This window comes from Macaca nemestrina, chromosome X, assembly GCF_043159975.1.
Source record: "Macaca nemestrina isolate mMacNem1 chromosome X, mMacNem.hap1, whole genome shotgun sequence".
Classification (NCBI taxonomy): domain Eukaryota; kingdom Metazoa; phylum Chordata; class Mammalia; order Primates; family Cercopithecidae; genus Macaca; species Macaca nemestrina.
Window position 1 is genome coordinate 77,382,877 of NC_092145.1, and position 16,060 is coordinate 77,398,936.

The 16,060-nt window shown below is 35.5% G+C and overlaps 1 protein-coding gene across 10 annotated transcripts in view; it reads left to right on the forward strand.

Annotated features, from left to right (window-relative positions):
• LOC105464243 (ATRX chromatin remodeler) overlaps nucleotides 1–16,060 on the forward strand; it is a 284,777-nt gene that overhangs the window by 204,501 nt on the left and 64,216 nt on the right. For all 10 annotated transcript variants that reach the window (XM_011711962.2, XM_011711997.2, XM_011711976.3 and 7 more), the window contains one exon: nucleotides 11,150–11,258. In XM_011711962.2, coding sequence (XP_011710264.2) covers nucleotides 11,150–11,258 — 109 coding nt within the window. The remainder of the gene's footprint in view (nucleotides 1–11,149; nucleotides 11,259–16,060) is intronic.

Genomic DNA, 16,060 nt, shown 5'->3' on the forward strand with positions numbered 1-16,060 from the left:
CCTGAGTTCAAGGGATTCTCCCACCTCAGCCTCCCCAGTAGCTGGGACTACAGGTGTGCACTACCATGCCCAGCTAATTTTTGTATTTTTTGGTAGAGACAGGGTTTCACCATGTTGGCCAGGCTGGTCTCAAACTCCTGACCTCAGGTTATCTGCCTGCCTTGGCCTCCCAAAGTGCTAGGATTACAGAAGTGAGCCACTGCGTCTGACCGGGATTGGTAGATTCTATGGTAGCTCTGTTTTTAATTTTTTGAGGGACCTCTGAACTGTTCTTCATAGTGGTTTTACTAATTTATATTCCGACCAACAGTGTATAAGAGTTACCTTTTCTCCAAGTCCTCTCTAGTATTTGTTACTCCCTGACTTTTGGATAAAAGCCAAGTTAACTGGGGTGGGAAGATATCTCATAGTTTGATTTGCATTTTTCTGATGATAAATGATGTTGAGCACCTTTTCCTGTACCTGTTTGCCATCGGTATGCCTTCTTTTGAGAAATGACTATTATTTTGTCGATTTTAAAACCAGATTATTAGATTTTTTTTCCTGTAGAGTTATTTGAGTTCTTTATACCGGTTATTAATCGCTTGTCAGATGGGTAGTTTGCATATATTTTCTCCCATCCTGTGGGTTGTCTCTTCCCTTTGTTGACTGTATCCTTTGTTGTGCAGAAGCTTTTTAACTTGATGAAATCACATTTGTCCGTTTCTGCTTTTGTTGCCTCTGCTTGTCGAGTATTACTCAAAAAATCTTTGCCTAGTCTGATGTCCTGGAGAGTTTCCCCAGTGTTTTCTTGTAGTAGATTTACAGTTTGAGGTCTAAGGTCTTGAATCCATTTAGGTCTTTAATCCATTTAGACTTGAGTTTTATATATGATGAGAGATAGAAGTCTAGTTTTGTTCTCCTGTGTATGGATATCCAATTTTTCCCAGCACCATTTGCTGAATAGACTGTCTTTTCCCCAGGGTATACTCACGGCAACTTTGTCAAAAATGAGTTCACTGCAGATATATGCATTTATCTCAGCGTTCTCTATTGTGTTGATGTATGTGTTTTTATGCCAGTACCATAGTGTTTTGGTTACTACAGTTCTGTAGTATAAAGTCAGGTAATGTGATTCTTCCAGTTTTGTTCTTTTAGCCTAGTATAGCTTTGGCTATTTTGGGTCTTTTATGCTTCCATATACATTTTAGAGTTGGTTTTTGTATTTCTGTGAAGAATGTCACTGGTATTCTATACAGATTGTATTGAATCTGTAGATTGCTTTGGGTAGTATGGACATTTTAATAATACTGATTCTTCCAATCCCTGAACCTGGAATATCTCTTATGATTTTGTGTCTTCAGTTTCTTTCAGCATTGTTTTATAGTTTTCACTGTAGAGATCTTTCACTTCTTTCATTAATTCCTAAGTATTTAATTTATAGCTATCGTACATGGGATTACTTTCTTGATGTCTTAAAATTTTTTTTTTTTAATTTGTAAGTTTCTCTATTTCTCTTTCAGGTTGTTTGCTGTTGGTATATAGAAATGCTATTGATTTGTATATATTGGGTTTATATCCTGCCACTTCACAGAATCTCTTTATCATTTCTAATAGTTTTCTGGCGGAGTTTTCAGATTTTTCCAAGTTAAGATCAGATCATCTGCAAACAAGGATAATTTGATTTTTTTCTTTCCAATTTTGATACCCCTTATTTCTTGTTCTTGTCTAATTACTCTACCTAGGACTTCCACTACTGTGTTTAATAACAGTGATGGAAGTGGGGCATCCTTGTCATGTTCTTGAACTTAGAGGAAAGCCTTTTAATTTTTCTTTCTTTAGTATGATACTAGCTATGGGTCTGTCATAGATGGTTTTTATTATTTTGAGGTATGTTCCTTATGTACTTAGTGTTTTTAGTGTTTTTTCATAAAGGGATGTTGAATTTTGTCAAACACTTTTTTAACATGAATTGAAATGATCATATGGTTTTGTTTTTTGTTGTTGTTTTTTTTGTTTGTTTTTTGAGACAGAGTCTCGCTCTGTTGCCCAGGCTGGAGTGCAATGGTGTGATCTTGGCTCACTGCAATCTCTGCCTTCCAGGTTCAAGTGATTCTCCTGCCTCAGCCTCCCGAGTAGCTGGGATTATAGGTGTGTGCCACCGTACCCAGCTAATTTTTGCATTTTTAGTAGAGACAAGGTTTCACCATGTTGGCCAGACTGGTCTTGAACTCCTGACCTCGAGTGATCCACCTGCCTCAGCCTCCCAGAGTGCTGGGATTATAGACGTGAGCTACTACGCCCAGCCGATCATATGGTTTTTGTCTTTCATTCTGTTGATATGATGTATCACATCAATTTGTATATGTTGAACCATTCTTGCATCCCTGGGATAAGCCCCAGTTGGTCATGATGGATGATCATTTCATTATTGAATTCAGTTTGCTACTGTTTTGTTCAGGATTTTTACATCAGTATTCACCAGTGATATTGGCATATAGTTTAAATTTTTTTTTATGTGTGTTTATCTGGTTTTGTTATCAGGGTAATACTGGCCTTGTAAAATGAGTTTGGAAGTATTCTCTTCTCTACTTTTCAGAATATTTTGAGTAGGATTGGTCTTATTTCTTATTTAAATGTTTGATAGAATTCAGCAGTGAAGCTGTCGGGTCCTGGGATTTTCTTTGCTGGGTAACTTTTTATTATGGCTTCAATCTCATTACTTTTTATTGGTCTGTTCAAGTTTTGGATTTCTTCACAGTTCAAACTTGGTAGGTTGTAAGTGTCTAGAAATTTATCCATTTCTTCTAGGTTTTCCAATTTATTGGCATATAGTTGCTGATAATAGTAACTAATGATTCTTTGAATTTCTGCGGTAACAGTTGTAATGTCTTTATTTTCATCTCTGATTTTACTTATTTGGGTCTTCTCTCTTTTTTGCTTAGTCTGTCTAAAAGTTTGTCAGTTTCGTTTGTTTTTTTCAAAAAGCCAGTGTTTTGTTTCATTGATCTTTTGTATTGTTTTCTTTATTTCAAGTTTATTTATTCCTGCTCTGATCTTTATTTTCCTTCTACTAATTCTGGGCTTGGTTTGTTCTTGCTTTTCTAATTCTTCTCTTCTCTCTCTTTTTTTTTTTTTTTTTTTCTTTTTTGAGACAAGGTCTCGCTTTGTCGCCCAGGCTGGAATATAGTGGCACAATCTTGGCTCACTGCAACCTCCGCCTCTCAGGTTCAAACGATTCTTCTGCCTCAGCTTCCTGAGTAGCTGGGATTACAGGCGCCTGCCGCCACACCCGACTACTTTTTGTATTTTTAGTAGAGACAGGGTTTCACTATATTGGCCAGGTTGGTCTCAAACTCCTGACCTCAGGTGATCCACCCGCCTCGGCCTCCCAAAGTGCTGTCATTACAGGCGTGAGTCACTGTGACCGGCCTCTAATTCTTTAAGATGCCTTGTTAATACTGTTTATTTTCAGTTTTTCTACTTTTTTGATACAGGCATTTATAGCTATAAGCTTTCCTCTTAGCACTGCTTTCCCTCTGTCTTCTATTTTTTGGTATGTTCTGTTTCCATTATCATTTTTTAAAGAAAATTTTCAATTTCCTTCTTAATTCCTTCATTGGCCTACTGGTCATTTAGGAATGTGTTGTTTAAATTCTATGTATTTCTATAGTTTCTGAAATACCTCGTTATTAATTTCTCCTTCTATTCCACTGTGGTAAGAGAAGATACTTGATATTATTTCAAGTTGTTTTTGATGTTTTAAGACTTGTTTTGTGACCTAACATATGGATGATCCACATGCTGAGGAGAAAGAATGTGTATTCTGTGGCTGTTGGATGAAATGTTCTGTAAATATGTATCAGGTCCATTTGGTCTATAGTGTAGATGAAGTGCGATGTTTCTTAGTTGATTTTCTATGTGTAGTGTTGAAGTCTTCAGCTAGTATTGTATTGACGTCTATCTCTCTCTTTGGCTCTAACAATATTTGCTTTATATATGTGGGTGCTCCAGTGTTGAGTGCATATATATTTTAAATTGTTATATCCTCTTGTGGAATTGAACTGTATCATTATGTAGTATCCTTCTTTGTCTCTTCTTACAGTTTTTGTCTTGAAATCTATTTTGTCCTATATAAGTATAGCTGTTACTGATCTTTTTTGATTTCCATTGGCATGGAATATCTTTTCTTACCCCTTAATTTTCAGTCTATGTGTATCTTTATAGGTGAAGTGTGTTCTTGTAGGCATCAGATCATTGGGTATTTTTTAAAATCCATTGAGCCACTTTGTCTTTTGATTGGAGAGTTTAGTCCATTTACACTAAATGTTATTATTGATTAGTAGGGACCTACTCCTGCCGTTTTGTTATTTGTTTTCTGGTTGTTTTTTGGGCTTGTCTTCTTTCCTTCCTTCTTGTCTTCTTTTTAATGAAGGTGATTTTCTCTAGTGGTATGGTGTAGTTTCTTCCTTTTTGTTTGTTTGTTTATCCATTATATTTTTTTGGTTTGTGGCTCCCATGAGGCTTGGAAATTCTTAAATTCTCATTATTTTAAGCTGATAATAACTTTACACTATTTTTATAAACAGAGAAACAAACAGGCAAAAAGAAAACTAATAAAAATTCTACACTTTATCTTTGTTCCCCCACTTTTTAGCTTTCTGTTGTTTCTGTTTATATCTTACTGTACTATGTCGTGATATGTTGTTGAAGTTATTATTTTTGTTGCTTCAACATTTAGTCTTTCTACTTATAATAAGAGTAATTTATACACCACAGTTACACTATTATAATATTCTGTATTTTTCTGTGTACTTACTGTTTTTAGTGAGTTTTGTACCTTTAGAGGATTTCTTATTGCTCATTCATGTCCTTTTGTTTCTGATTAATTACTTCCTTTAGCCTTTATTGTAGGACAGGTTTGGTGTTGATGAGATCCCTAAGCTTTTGTTTATCTGGGAAGTTTTTATTTTTCTTTCATGTTTGAAGGATATTTTATCCATTTATATTATTCTAGGGTAAAAGTTTTTTCCTTGAGCACTTTAAATATTTCATGCCTCTCTTCTCCTGGCCTGAAGGATTTCCATTGAAAAGTCTGCTGCCAGACATATTGGAGATCCATTGTATGTTACTTGTTTCTTTTTTCTTGCTGCTTTTAGGATCCTTTCTTTATCCTTGACGTTTGGGAGTTTATTAAGTGCCTTGAAGTAATCTTTTTTGGGTTAGATCTGCTTGATATTCTATAACCTTCTTCTACTTGAATATTAGTATCTTTCTCTAGATTTAGGATGTTCTCTGTTATGATCCCTTTGAATAAACTTTCTATGCCAGTCTTTCTCTCTACCTCCTGTTTAAGGCTGATATCTCTTAGATTTGCTTTTTTTTATAGCGATTTTCTAGGCCTTGTAGGCATGCTTTATTCTTTTTTATTCTTCTCTCTTTTGTCTCCTGTGACTGTGTATTTTCAAGTAGCTTATCTTCAAGCTCACTAATTCTTTCTTTTGTTTTATCGGTTTTGCTATTAAGAGACTCGTACGTATTCTTTAGTATGTCAATTGCATTTTTTTTGACTCCAGAATGTCTGCTTTATTCATTTTAATTATTTCAGCCTCTTCATTAAATTTATCTCATTGGAGTCTGAATTCCTCCTGTGTTATCTTGAATTTCATTGTTTCCTCAAATCAGCTATTTTGTGTTCTCTGTCTGGAAGGTCACATATCTCTATCTTTCCTGGATTTTCCCCCATTCCCTGTTTAGTTCATTTGATGAGGTCATATTTCTCTAAATGGTCTTGATGCTTATGGATTTTCATTGGTGTCTGGGCATTGAAGAGTTAGGTATTTATTGTAGTCTTTGCAGTCTGGGCTTGTTTGTACCTGTCATTCTTGGGAAGACTTTCCAGGTATTTGGAGGGACTTGGGTGTTGTGATCTAACTTTTTGGTCACTGCAGCTGTATCCACATTAGGGGTCACCCTAAGGCCAGTGACGCTGTAGTTCTTGCAGCCTTGTAGAGGTACCATTTTGATGGTCTTGGGTAAGATCCAAAAGAATTGTCTGGATTACCAGATGGAGACTCTTATTCTCTTCCTTTACTTTCTCCCAAACAAATGGAGTCTCTCTGTGCTGAGTTGCCTGGAGCTGGGGATGGGGGGGTGGGTGACACAAGCACCCCTGTGGCTACCACTGCTGGTATAGCACTTGGTCAGATCTTAAGCCAGCAGAGCAGTGGGTCTTGCCCAAGGCCCACTGTAACCACTACTTGGTTACTGCCTATGTTTGCTCAAGGCCCAAGGGCTGTACATTCAGCAGGCGGTGAAGCCTGCCAGTATTGGGTCTTTCCCTTCACGTTGACAAATTTTCTCAGTCCCTGGGCAGGTATAGAGATGCTGTCTGAGAGCCAGAAATGTTAGAAATATACTTGGTGCTTTATTCTACTATGGCTAAACTGGCATGGAAGTAACAAAATAAAGTCCTTCCTACTCTTTTCTTTCTTTTCCTCAGGCAGAGGAGCCTCTCTTCATGGCCACTACCAGGACAGGCCCACAGAGTACTGCCAGTGTACCACCAGTGTTCACTTAAGGCCTAAGGGCTGTTTAGTCAGCTTTTGGTGAATGCTGTCAGCCAGAGACTCATCCTTCAGGGAAGTGGGCTCCACTCTGCCCCAGGCTCAGTCCACAAATATCATTCAAGAGCTAAGGCCTGGAATTGGGGACCCCAAGAGCCCATTTGTTGCTTTTGCCCATTGTGGCCGACATGGTACCTACACTGCTAGATAAAGTCCCCTTTACTCTTCCCTCTCCTTTTCTCAAGCAGGAAGAGTCTCTCTTTGTAGCCACCACAACTTCTAATATGCTGGGTCTCACCATAACCTAACACATTGCAGTCTAATCCATGGCCCACAATGTGTACTACCTGGTTATTGCTGCTGATTATTCAGGCTCTTTGGTCAGCAGGTGATGAATCCTGCCATGACTAGGTCCCTTGATTCAAGGGAATGGGTTGCCTTCTGGCCCAGGGAGCTAGGGCCTGAAATGGGGGCCTCACAATTCTGCGTAGGGCCCTGTCCTACTGTGACTGAGCTGGTATCCAAGTTGCAAAACAAAGTGCTTTTTCTCTTCCCTCTTCTCTCCTCAAGTAGAAAGCGGAGGTCTCTTTTGAAGTTCTAAGCTGCACTGCCTGGAATTGGAGGAGTGAGGAGTGGTGGCATAAGTACTCTCTTAGCCGCCCCAGTGGTATCTCACTAGGTCGAGTGCCCCCATTTTACTGGCTCCAAGTCCTTTACAGCACTAGGACTTGCCCAGAAGTTGCAGTCCTTCTGGCCTAGATAGCCTTTCAGTTTTATTTAGGACCCCAGTGCACTTTCGCCCACTATGGCGTGACTTACCGAAACTCAAGTTCTGATCACTATGATGGATGATTCCCTTCTGGTTTGGGTGGTTTATGTGCTCCCTTCATGGGAGTAGGCTGAGTTCCAATTCAAAGCCCTCTGATCACTGCACCCAAGTGCACTGATTCTCTCCCCATGCTACGTGGCCACTTCTGGGGGTTGAGGTAGCAGGTGCATTGGCAATTCAAGATTGTTTTTCCCCCTTCTGTGCCTCTTTCAGTGATATGAAGTTAAGATCAGGTACTATAATTGCTCACCTGATTTTTATTTCTTATGACGGTGCTTTTTTGTTTAGATAGTCATAACATTTGCCATATCTGCTGGGAGGTTGATCAGTAGAAGCTTCTGTTCAGCCATCTTATTCTACCTCCTTCCCCAGTACTGCCCTGATTGAATGAGTTGGTGTGTGTTCGTGTTTCTGTTTTTTTGGAATTGTTTGTAAAGCATCGAGCTTAATTATTCTTTAAATGTTTGTTGGAATTCAGCGTTGAAGCCATCTTGGCCTGGGCTCTTTTTATAGGTAGTTTTTTCTTTTTAGTAGTATGGTAAATATATATATAACATAAAATTTACCATTTCGACAGAGTAAAAAGGCAACCTACCGTATGGGAAAAATATTTGCAAATCATATATCTGGTAAGGGGTTAATGTCAAAAATACATGAAGGATTCCTACAACACAACAATAAAAATAACCTGATTTAAATATGGGCAAAAGAGTTGATAGACATTTCTTTAAAAATAATACACAAATGGCCAAGAAGCACATGAAAAGATGCCTAGCATCACTAATCCTTAGGGAAATGCAAATGAAAACTGTATTGAGATACCACCACATACCAATTAGGATGGGCTACTATGAAAAAACAATAATGAGAGTTGGTGAGAATATGGAGACATTGGAACCCTTGTGTACTGTTGGTTAGAATGTAAAATGGTATAGCTGCTGTGGAAAACAGTGTGGTGTTCGTCAAAAAATTAAAAATAGTATTACCATGAGATCCAGAAGTACCACTTCTGGGTATATACCCAAAAGAATAGAGTTCAGGGTGTTAGAGAAGTATTTGTATTTGTACACCCACATTATAGCAACATTATTCATAATGACCAAATCATGGAAGAAAGTCAAGTGTCCATCGACAGATAAGTGGATAAACAAAATGCGGCATATACATACAGTGGAACATAATTTAGCCTTAATAAGGAAGGAAACTTTGACACATGGTGGAACATGTATGAATCTTGAAGACAATATGCTAAGTGATCTAAGCCAGTCTGAAAAGGACAAATATTACTTGATTCCTATTATGAGGTTCCTAGAGTAGTGAAATTTGTAGAGACATAAAATAGAATGGTGTTTGCCAGGGTCTGTAGGTAAGGGGAAATAGGGAGTGTGAGAGAACAGATAACTCCACGGGACTTCCCAGAGTGCTCCATGTTGTATGGGAATCATGTCTGTCTCATACAGATCTGTATCATTGAAGACAGGTTCATTACTACCCATTTTTGTATACTCTTTGTCTAGCACCAAGCTAGACATGTAGTAGGTCCGTAGTAAATACTTGTTGAACTGGTAAGGAAATAAGTTACCCTTATCTGGATCTTCCCTAGTTTTTTTATACCGAGAATGATGCCCCAGTTAGGCATTTTCCTAGGTATATACTTGCACTTTTTATCTTTCTCATTGCCCCGCTTTCTTTGTTTCTAGAGTCACTTATTGGCATATCTTTAACATATATTTGTGTATTTTTACATTTGACTGTAGTTAAATATAAGCTTAAATATATTTTTTTTCTATTATCACTATAAATTTGATTAGATTCTATGTTCTGGCAGTTTTTCATTATTGAAAAACCTATGTTACAAAAATATGCCAATATACTACCATCAATAAATGGAAAATGCTTATTTTAATGTGTATTGTAACTGCATTTTCTTCATCTTTAATGGGCAAAAACAGTTGTCATTGTTTTCGTCCATAATTTTTTGACCACTAATAGGGTTGTACTTTTTTTTTATATGCTTGCTAGTTTATTTCTGATTTTGTAAATTATCTTTAGCAAATGTTTACTTATCAGATTGGTCTGCTTTCGAGTTACTACTGTTACCACTATCACTACCATTACCACTACTACTGTGTATTGATTACTGAGCAAGATTTAAGGGGTACTACAGGAAATCATGGTGTGGAAGAGGATCAGACACATATATTATGTGCCGTAATAGAGGCAGGTGTAATTTGTCATGGGATCTTGAGTGATAATATTAAGTACTCAGTAAGCTTTTAATTACCGTGTGACAGGCACCATTCTAAGTAGTTTTTAAAATATTATCTCATTTAATCCTCATAACAACCCTATGCAATAGGTACTCTGATTATCTTCATTTTACAGATAAAGAAACTGAGGCACAAGGAGTTTAATTACTTGCCATAAGTGAAAATGTTAGTAAATGGTGAAACTGAGATTAAACTCAGGGAGTGTCACTCCAAAGTCTGTGTTCTTAACTACTAACCTATAGTGACTCTATCAGTTTTTAAGTGTTGGATTCATCGAGGTGGTATTAGACATATTCATTTGCATTATAATAAAAGGTGAGTATGTTGAAATGCTTTTTAAAATAGTCATATCATTTTCCATTCATTTATGATTGTTTGTTTTAATAATTATCCTGTTCAAGTGAACAATTAATGCAAATGTGACTCCAGCCTCTTACCTTTTTATCCAACTATCCATCTCAAATTCTTTTTTCCTTGGATGTGTATGCCTTTTTTTCTAACTGGAAAAAAATAAATAAATAAAATGACTTTCATAAGCATTAATGAATTTTTAACAAGGAAATTCTGGATTTTCTGTATCAGTGAAGATATAGGTAAGAAACATGTGGAAAAGCATCTTTTTTTTGACTAATGTACTAAATTTAAAGAGCTTGCTGGAAAGACATAAATAAATCTCAGTTTTGTTAACTTTTATTTTAAGGCTCTGGGGCATGATAGAATTTTGCTTGGATGGGAAATAGTAGCATTGTGTTTACAGTTAAATAATTAGAATAGAAATTACGTATGATAAAATATAAAAATGTCATATGCCCTTAATCTCTTGGTATTATAGTATCAGTGCACGTCTTGGGTAAAATTTCACCTCACTTCTTCCTGGTATAGATTAAACAACAAAAAAAAACTTTCCCTCACTGTCTAAAATTGTCATGTCATATCGTTAACTCATAAAGTCGTACTCCTTTACACACACACATACACACACACCACTTTTGAAATGGAAACATACACTGAAATTTGTGTATACCCCATAGAATAATTTTTGGCACATAGTAGGCATTCAGTAAGTATTTGTTCAGTGAATGAATAAAGGTATTCTTTATCTCTGATTTTTATTTGATCATTATCAAGTTGTTGATAAGGAGAAAAACATGGCCATTTACAGATACAACTAAAAGCATGCCTCATGAACAAAATATAAGTTTAATCATATTCTTTTGACAGTTTTATGGATTCTAATCAAGGAAACCCTTTTAAGAAATTCTCGTGTAGATGAAATAGGTTTTAAAAATACCTGTGCTCATCACTATCTATTTGAATGAAATCTGTGGTGAATTTATTTGTAATATAATTATTCCTTGATTAAGAAAAGTATATAATGTATTTTGCCATACAAATAGAATGTATATAACCTACTTTTAAATGATGAGCAAGGTGGAAAATCTGTTCTTACTAGTAAGCAGAGTGATATATCAAATTCCTTTTGTGTTCTTTTGTTAAATTTTCAGGTGAGGGGAAGTGGCTTCGAAACATTGACTATTACCGTTTAGATGGTTCCACTACTGCACAGTCAAGGAAGAAGTGGGCTGAAGAATTTAACGATGAAACTAATGTGAGGTAGGAAAAATCTTCTGTATATATAGAAACATTAAAATAATTAATTTTAAAATTTACGTACAGTAAATTTCAATATTTTTATTGTGTATTTGAATGTTTTTAGCAAATGCAAGATACAGTCAGGATGCAAAACAGTGTCATCACTCCCTACCCACTGAATTCACTTATGGAATCATATAACTTGTAGCCTTTTGAGTCTTATTTCTTTCACTTAGTGAAATTTATTTGAGGATCACCTACGTTGTTGCATATACCAATACTTTTTAAAAATTGTTGTATAGTCTTCCATTATAGGGATATATCACAGTTTGTTTAGCTACTTCTGCTTGAGGGACATTTGAGTTGTTTCCAGGTTTTGGAATTAAAATCAAAGCTGCTCTAAGCTTTCATGTTCAAGTTTTTGTGTGAACATAAGTATTTACTTAAATGAAACGAAATCCTAGGATTGTGACTGCTGGGTCATATACTAAGTTTACATTTATCTTTGTAAGAAACTATCAAGCAGTTTTCCAAAGTGACTGTAAAATTTTGCATTCCCACCAGCAGTTGTATGAGAGTTCCAGTTTCCTTACATTCTTGTCTGTATGTGGTATTGTCATTTTTTAAAAAAATTATTTTACTCATTCTAATGTATGTGTAATGGTATCTCTTGTGATTTTAATTTGCTGTTCCCTAATGATAAATGATGTTGAGCATCTTTTCATGTGCTTATTGACCATTTTAATGTTGTTAACTGTAGATACAAGGCATTTTGTGTGTGTATTGTTGATATTGTTTTAAGCTGTTACTAATTGACAAAATCAAACTACATTTGGAAAGGAAAAGTTTTATCTATAGTCACATGTTGCTTAACAACCAGTATACATTCTGAGAAATGCATCATTAGGCAATTTTGTCACTATGCAAATATCACAGAGTATACTGTACACCAGTAGGCTTTCTGTGATATAGCTTATTGCTCCTAGGTTGCAAAACTGTACGGCATGTTACTGTACTGAATACTGTAGGCAATTGGAACACAATGGTATTTGTGTATGTAACATATCTAAACATAGAAAAGATACAGTAAAAATATGTATTATAATCTTATGAGATTGCCTTTGCATATGCTGTCTGTTATTGACCAAAACATTATGTGGCACATGACTATAGATACATCTAAACATATGCACATACGCATACATATACACATACACAAATGTAAGAAAGCATGGCATTTAAGAAAAAGATAAAAGAGATGGGGTTAGTTTAATAGAAAGATGGCTGAAGTATGCCTTAATAAATATTTTAAACTACGGAGAATATTATACTGTTTGTTTAAAACATGTTTTAATTTTAGCAGCATCATGAACTAAACCTAGGCTTAAGGCTAGAGAAATTTCAGTTACATTTTAGAAACATTATTAATTATTGAAAACCTGTAGCCTAAGAGAGCTTACAAAGGGATGATTTGAATACAGTTAAATTATAAATGTATATGATTGATTATATAACTGCTTAAAGAATAAATACATTTTTATATTCTGTTTTCCATGTTTAAACAAATTATTATTTGTGCATGAGTGTGAAGAAGTAATTTTATTGAGTAACCCAAATTTTTCAAACATAATCTAAACCTTTGGCTTGCTCGGTTTCCCAAATTTTAAAATAAGACAGTGGCATATAATCTGTCACATGACATTTGTACTTGATGACTAGTAGGGAAAAACATTGAAATTTAGATGTTGAGCTGTCAGCTTGGCTAACTCACTAGTGAATTACCCCTAAACATATGCCAAAAAGCATCTCATTCAAATTCATGCTTCAGGCATATACTGGTTGAGTATTTCTTATCCAAAATGCTTGGGGATGCTAGGGACCAGAAGCATTTCAGATATGGGATTTTTTTGTCAGATTTTTGAATATTTGTATTATATTCTTACCTGTTGAGCATCCCAAATCTGAAAATCCAAAATATAAAATGCCCCAATGAGCATTTTCTTTGGAGAATTTAGGATTTCAGACTTACGGATTTGGGATGCTCAACCTGTACATGTATATTATGGATTTGGGGAGTTGCTCTTGAGTAGCTGAACCCATACACATGAAACCCACAAATGTTATGCTGTCTCTAAAAATCCACAAACAAACAGAAAATGAAACAAAAAACAAAATGAAAAGAGCAAAGAAAAAATCCACAAATGTTTTAGATTATATCTCTGTATATTCTGATTTTTCATGACTCAGTAATTTTCAATAAATAGGATATCAATATAATCCTTATTTATGCCAAAACAATCTGAAAGACACATTAAAATAAACTTTAAGATAGTGACCATTTCTAACGTTGTTTTGTGTGACCTGGAAGTAGTTTTCAGCCGTCTCAGAGTGCCTGGTTAGCTTGATACTATTTTTGGTTTGTTTGTCTCACTTTTAATTTAGAAATGATTATAGATTCACCTGAACTTGCAAGTACAGAGAGGTCCTGTGAACCCTTTGCCTAATTTTCCCCAATGGTTAAATCTTATGTACTTATATTTCAATATCAAAACTAAGTAGTTGACAGTGTTTCAATGTTTGCATATATCTTTTTTCCACACGTACACAATCAAGATACAGAAATATGCCATCACCACAAAGCTCTGTCTCTCACTACTCTTTTATAGTCACAGCCATTTTTACTGCCAACCTTGTCACTAACCTTAACCCCTGACAATGACTAATTTATGCTCCATCTCTATTATTTTGTCATATTAAGACTGTCATAAAAATGGCATCATTCTCTATATGTGACCTCTTGAGATTGGCTTTTTTCACTCAGCTTAATGGCCTTGAATTCCATCCAAGTTATCACATGTATCAGTAGTTTGTTCCTTTTTATTACAGAGTAGTATTCCATGGAATGGATGTACCACAGATGTTTAATCATTCGCTTATTGCAGGACATTTTCATTTTGTCCAGGTTTGGCTATTAAAATAAAGCTGCTGTGAACACTGTGTTCCAGATTTTTATGTGCACCTAAGTTTTCATTTCTCTAGGGTAAGTGCCCAGGTGTGCTGTGGCTAGGTCATATGGTAAGTATGTCTTACTTTTTTAGGAAACTGCCAAACTCTCATTTAGAATGACCGTACCATTGTATAGTCTTACCAGCAATGTGTGAGAAATAAGTTTCTCTACATCCTCACCAGCATTTGGTATTATCACTATTTTTTATTTTAGGTGTTCTGGTAGGTATGTAGTAGTATCTTATTGTGGTCTTAATTTGCAGTTTCCTAACAACCAGTTATATTGAGCATCTTATGTGTTTATTTGCCATCAGATATTGTGTATCCTCTTGGGTGAAAATCCCTTTATGTCTTTTTGTCCATTTTCTTATTGGATTGCTTGTTTTTTTATTGTAGGTTTTGAGAGTTCTTTATATAATCTAGATATGCGTCCTTTGTCAGATACATGGTTTGCAAATATTTCCTGCCAGTTTATGGCTTGTTTTTTCATCCCCTTCACAGGGTCTTTCAGAGAACAAAGATTTTAATTTTGATGAAATCTAGTTTATCAATGTTTGTTTCTTTGTTTTGATCATGCTTCTGGTGTCAAGTCTAAGAACTCTTCCTCAAAGCCCTAGGTCTTGAAGATTTTCTCCTGTGTTGTGTTTTACAAGTTTTATAATTTTACCTTTTATGTTTAAGTCCATGGTTTATTGAGTTAATTTTTTATAAGGTGTGAAGTTTAAAGATTCTTATTTTTGACTGTGGATGTTCAATTGCTGCAGCATCATTTGTTGAAAAAAGCTATCTGTGGTAGTGCACAGTGGCTCATACTTGTAATCCTAGTGCTTTGGGAGGCTGAACCCAGGAATTCAAGACCAGCCTAAGCAACATAGTGAGACCCTGTCTCCAAAAATAAAAAAATTACCCAGGCATGGTGATGCACACCAGTAGTCCCAGCTACTCTGGAGGCTGATGTGGGAGGATCACTTGAGATCAGGAGGTCGGGGCTGCAGTGAGCCATGATTGTGCCACTTCACTCCAGCCTGGGTGACAGAGGAAGACCCTGTCTCAAAAAAAATAAATAAATAAAAAGAACAAAGAAAAAACCATCCTTCCTTTACTGAATTGGTTTTGTACCTTTGTGAAAAATCAGTTGGCTATCCTTGTGTTGGGCTGTTTTTCAGTTTGCTATTCTATTCCTTTATTCCATATGTCTTTCTCTGCATCATTACTACATAGTCTTGATTACTATAGCTGTGTAGTAAGCACATTGAATGATTCTTCCCACTTTGTTCTACCTTTCACAGATTGTTTTAGCTAATTTTTTATATGAATTTTAGAATAATCTTGTCTAAATCTACAAAAGTTTTGCAATAATTTTAATAGGAATTTTATTAAGCCTGTTACTAATTTGGAGAGAATTGATATCGTTTTTCGATTGTAATACTTTTAGCAGCAGAGAATTGATAACTTTATTGAGTTTTCTGATCAGTGAACTCAGTGTATGTCTCCATTAATGTTGATCTTTGATTCCTTCCATCAGTGTTTTGTAGTTTTCAGTATACAGGTCCTGTAGGTCTTTTGTTAGATTTACACCCAGATATTTCTCTTTTTTTTAGCTCTTGTAAATGATACTATATTTTTAACTTTTGTTTCCATGTGTCCATTGCTCAAATATAGAAATGCAGTTGGTTTTTGTGTTAATCTTTTGTCTGTAAACTTGCTGACTTGATTTGTTCTAGGAGTTTGTTTTATAGATTTCTTGGGATTTTCTAAGACCATTATACTATCTGCAAGTAGGGATAGTTTTATTTCTTCTTTTATGATCTATACGC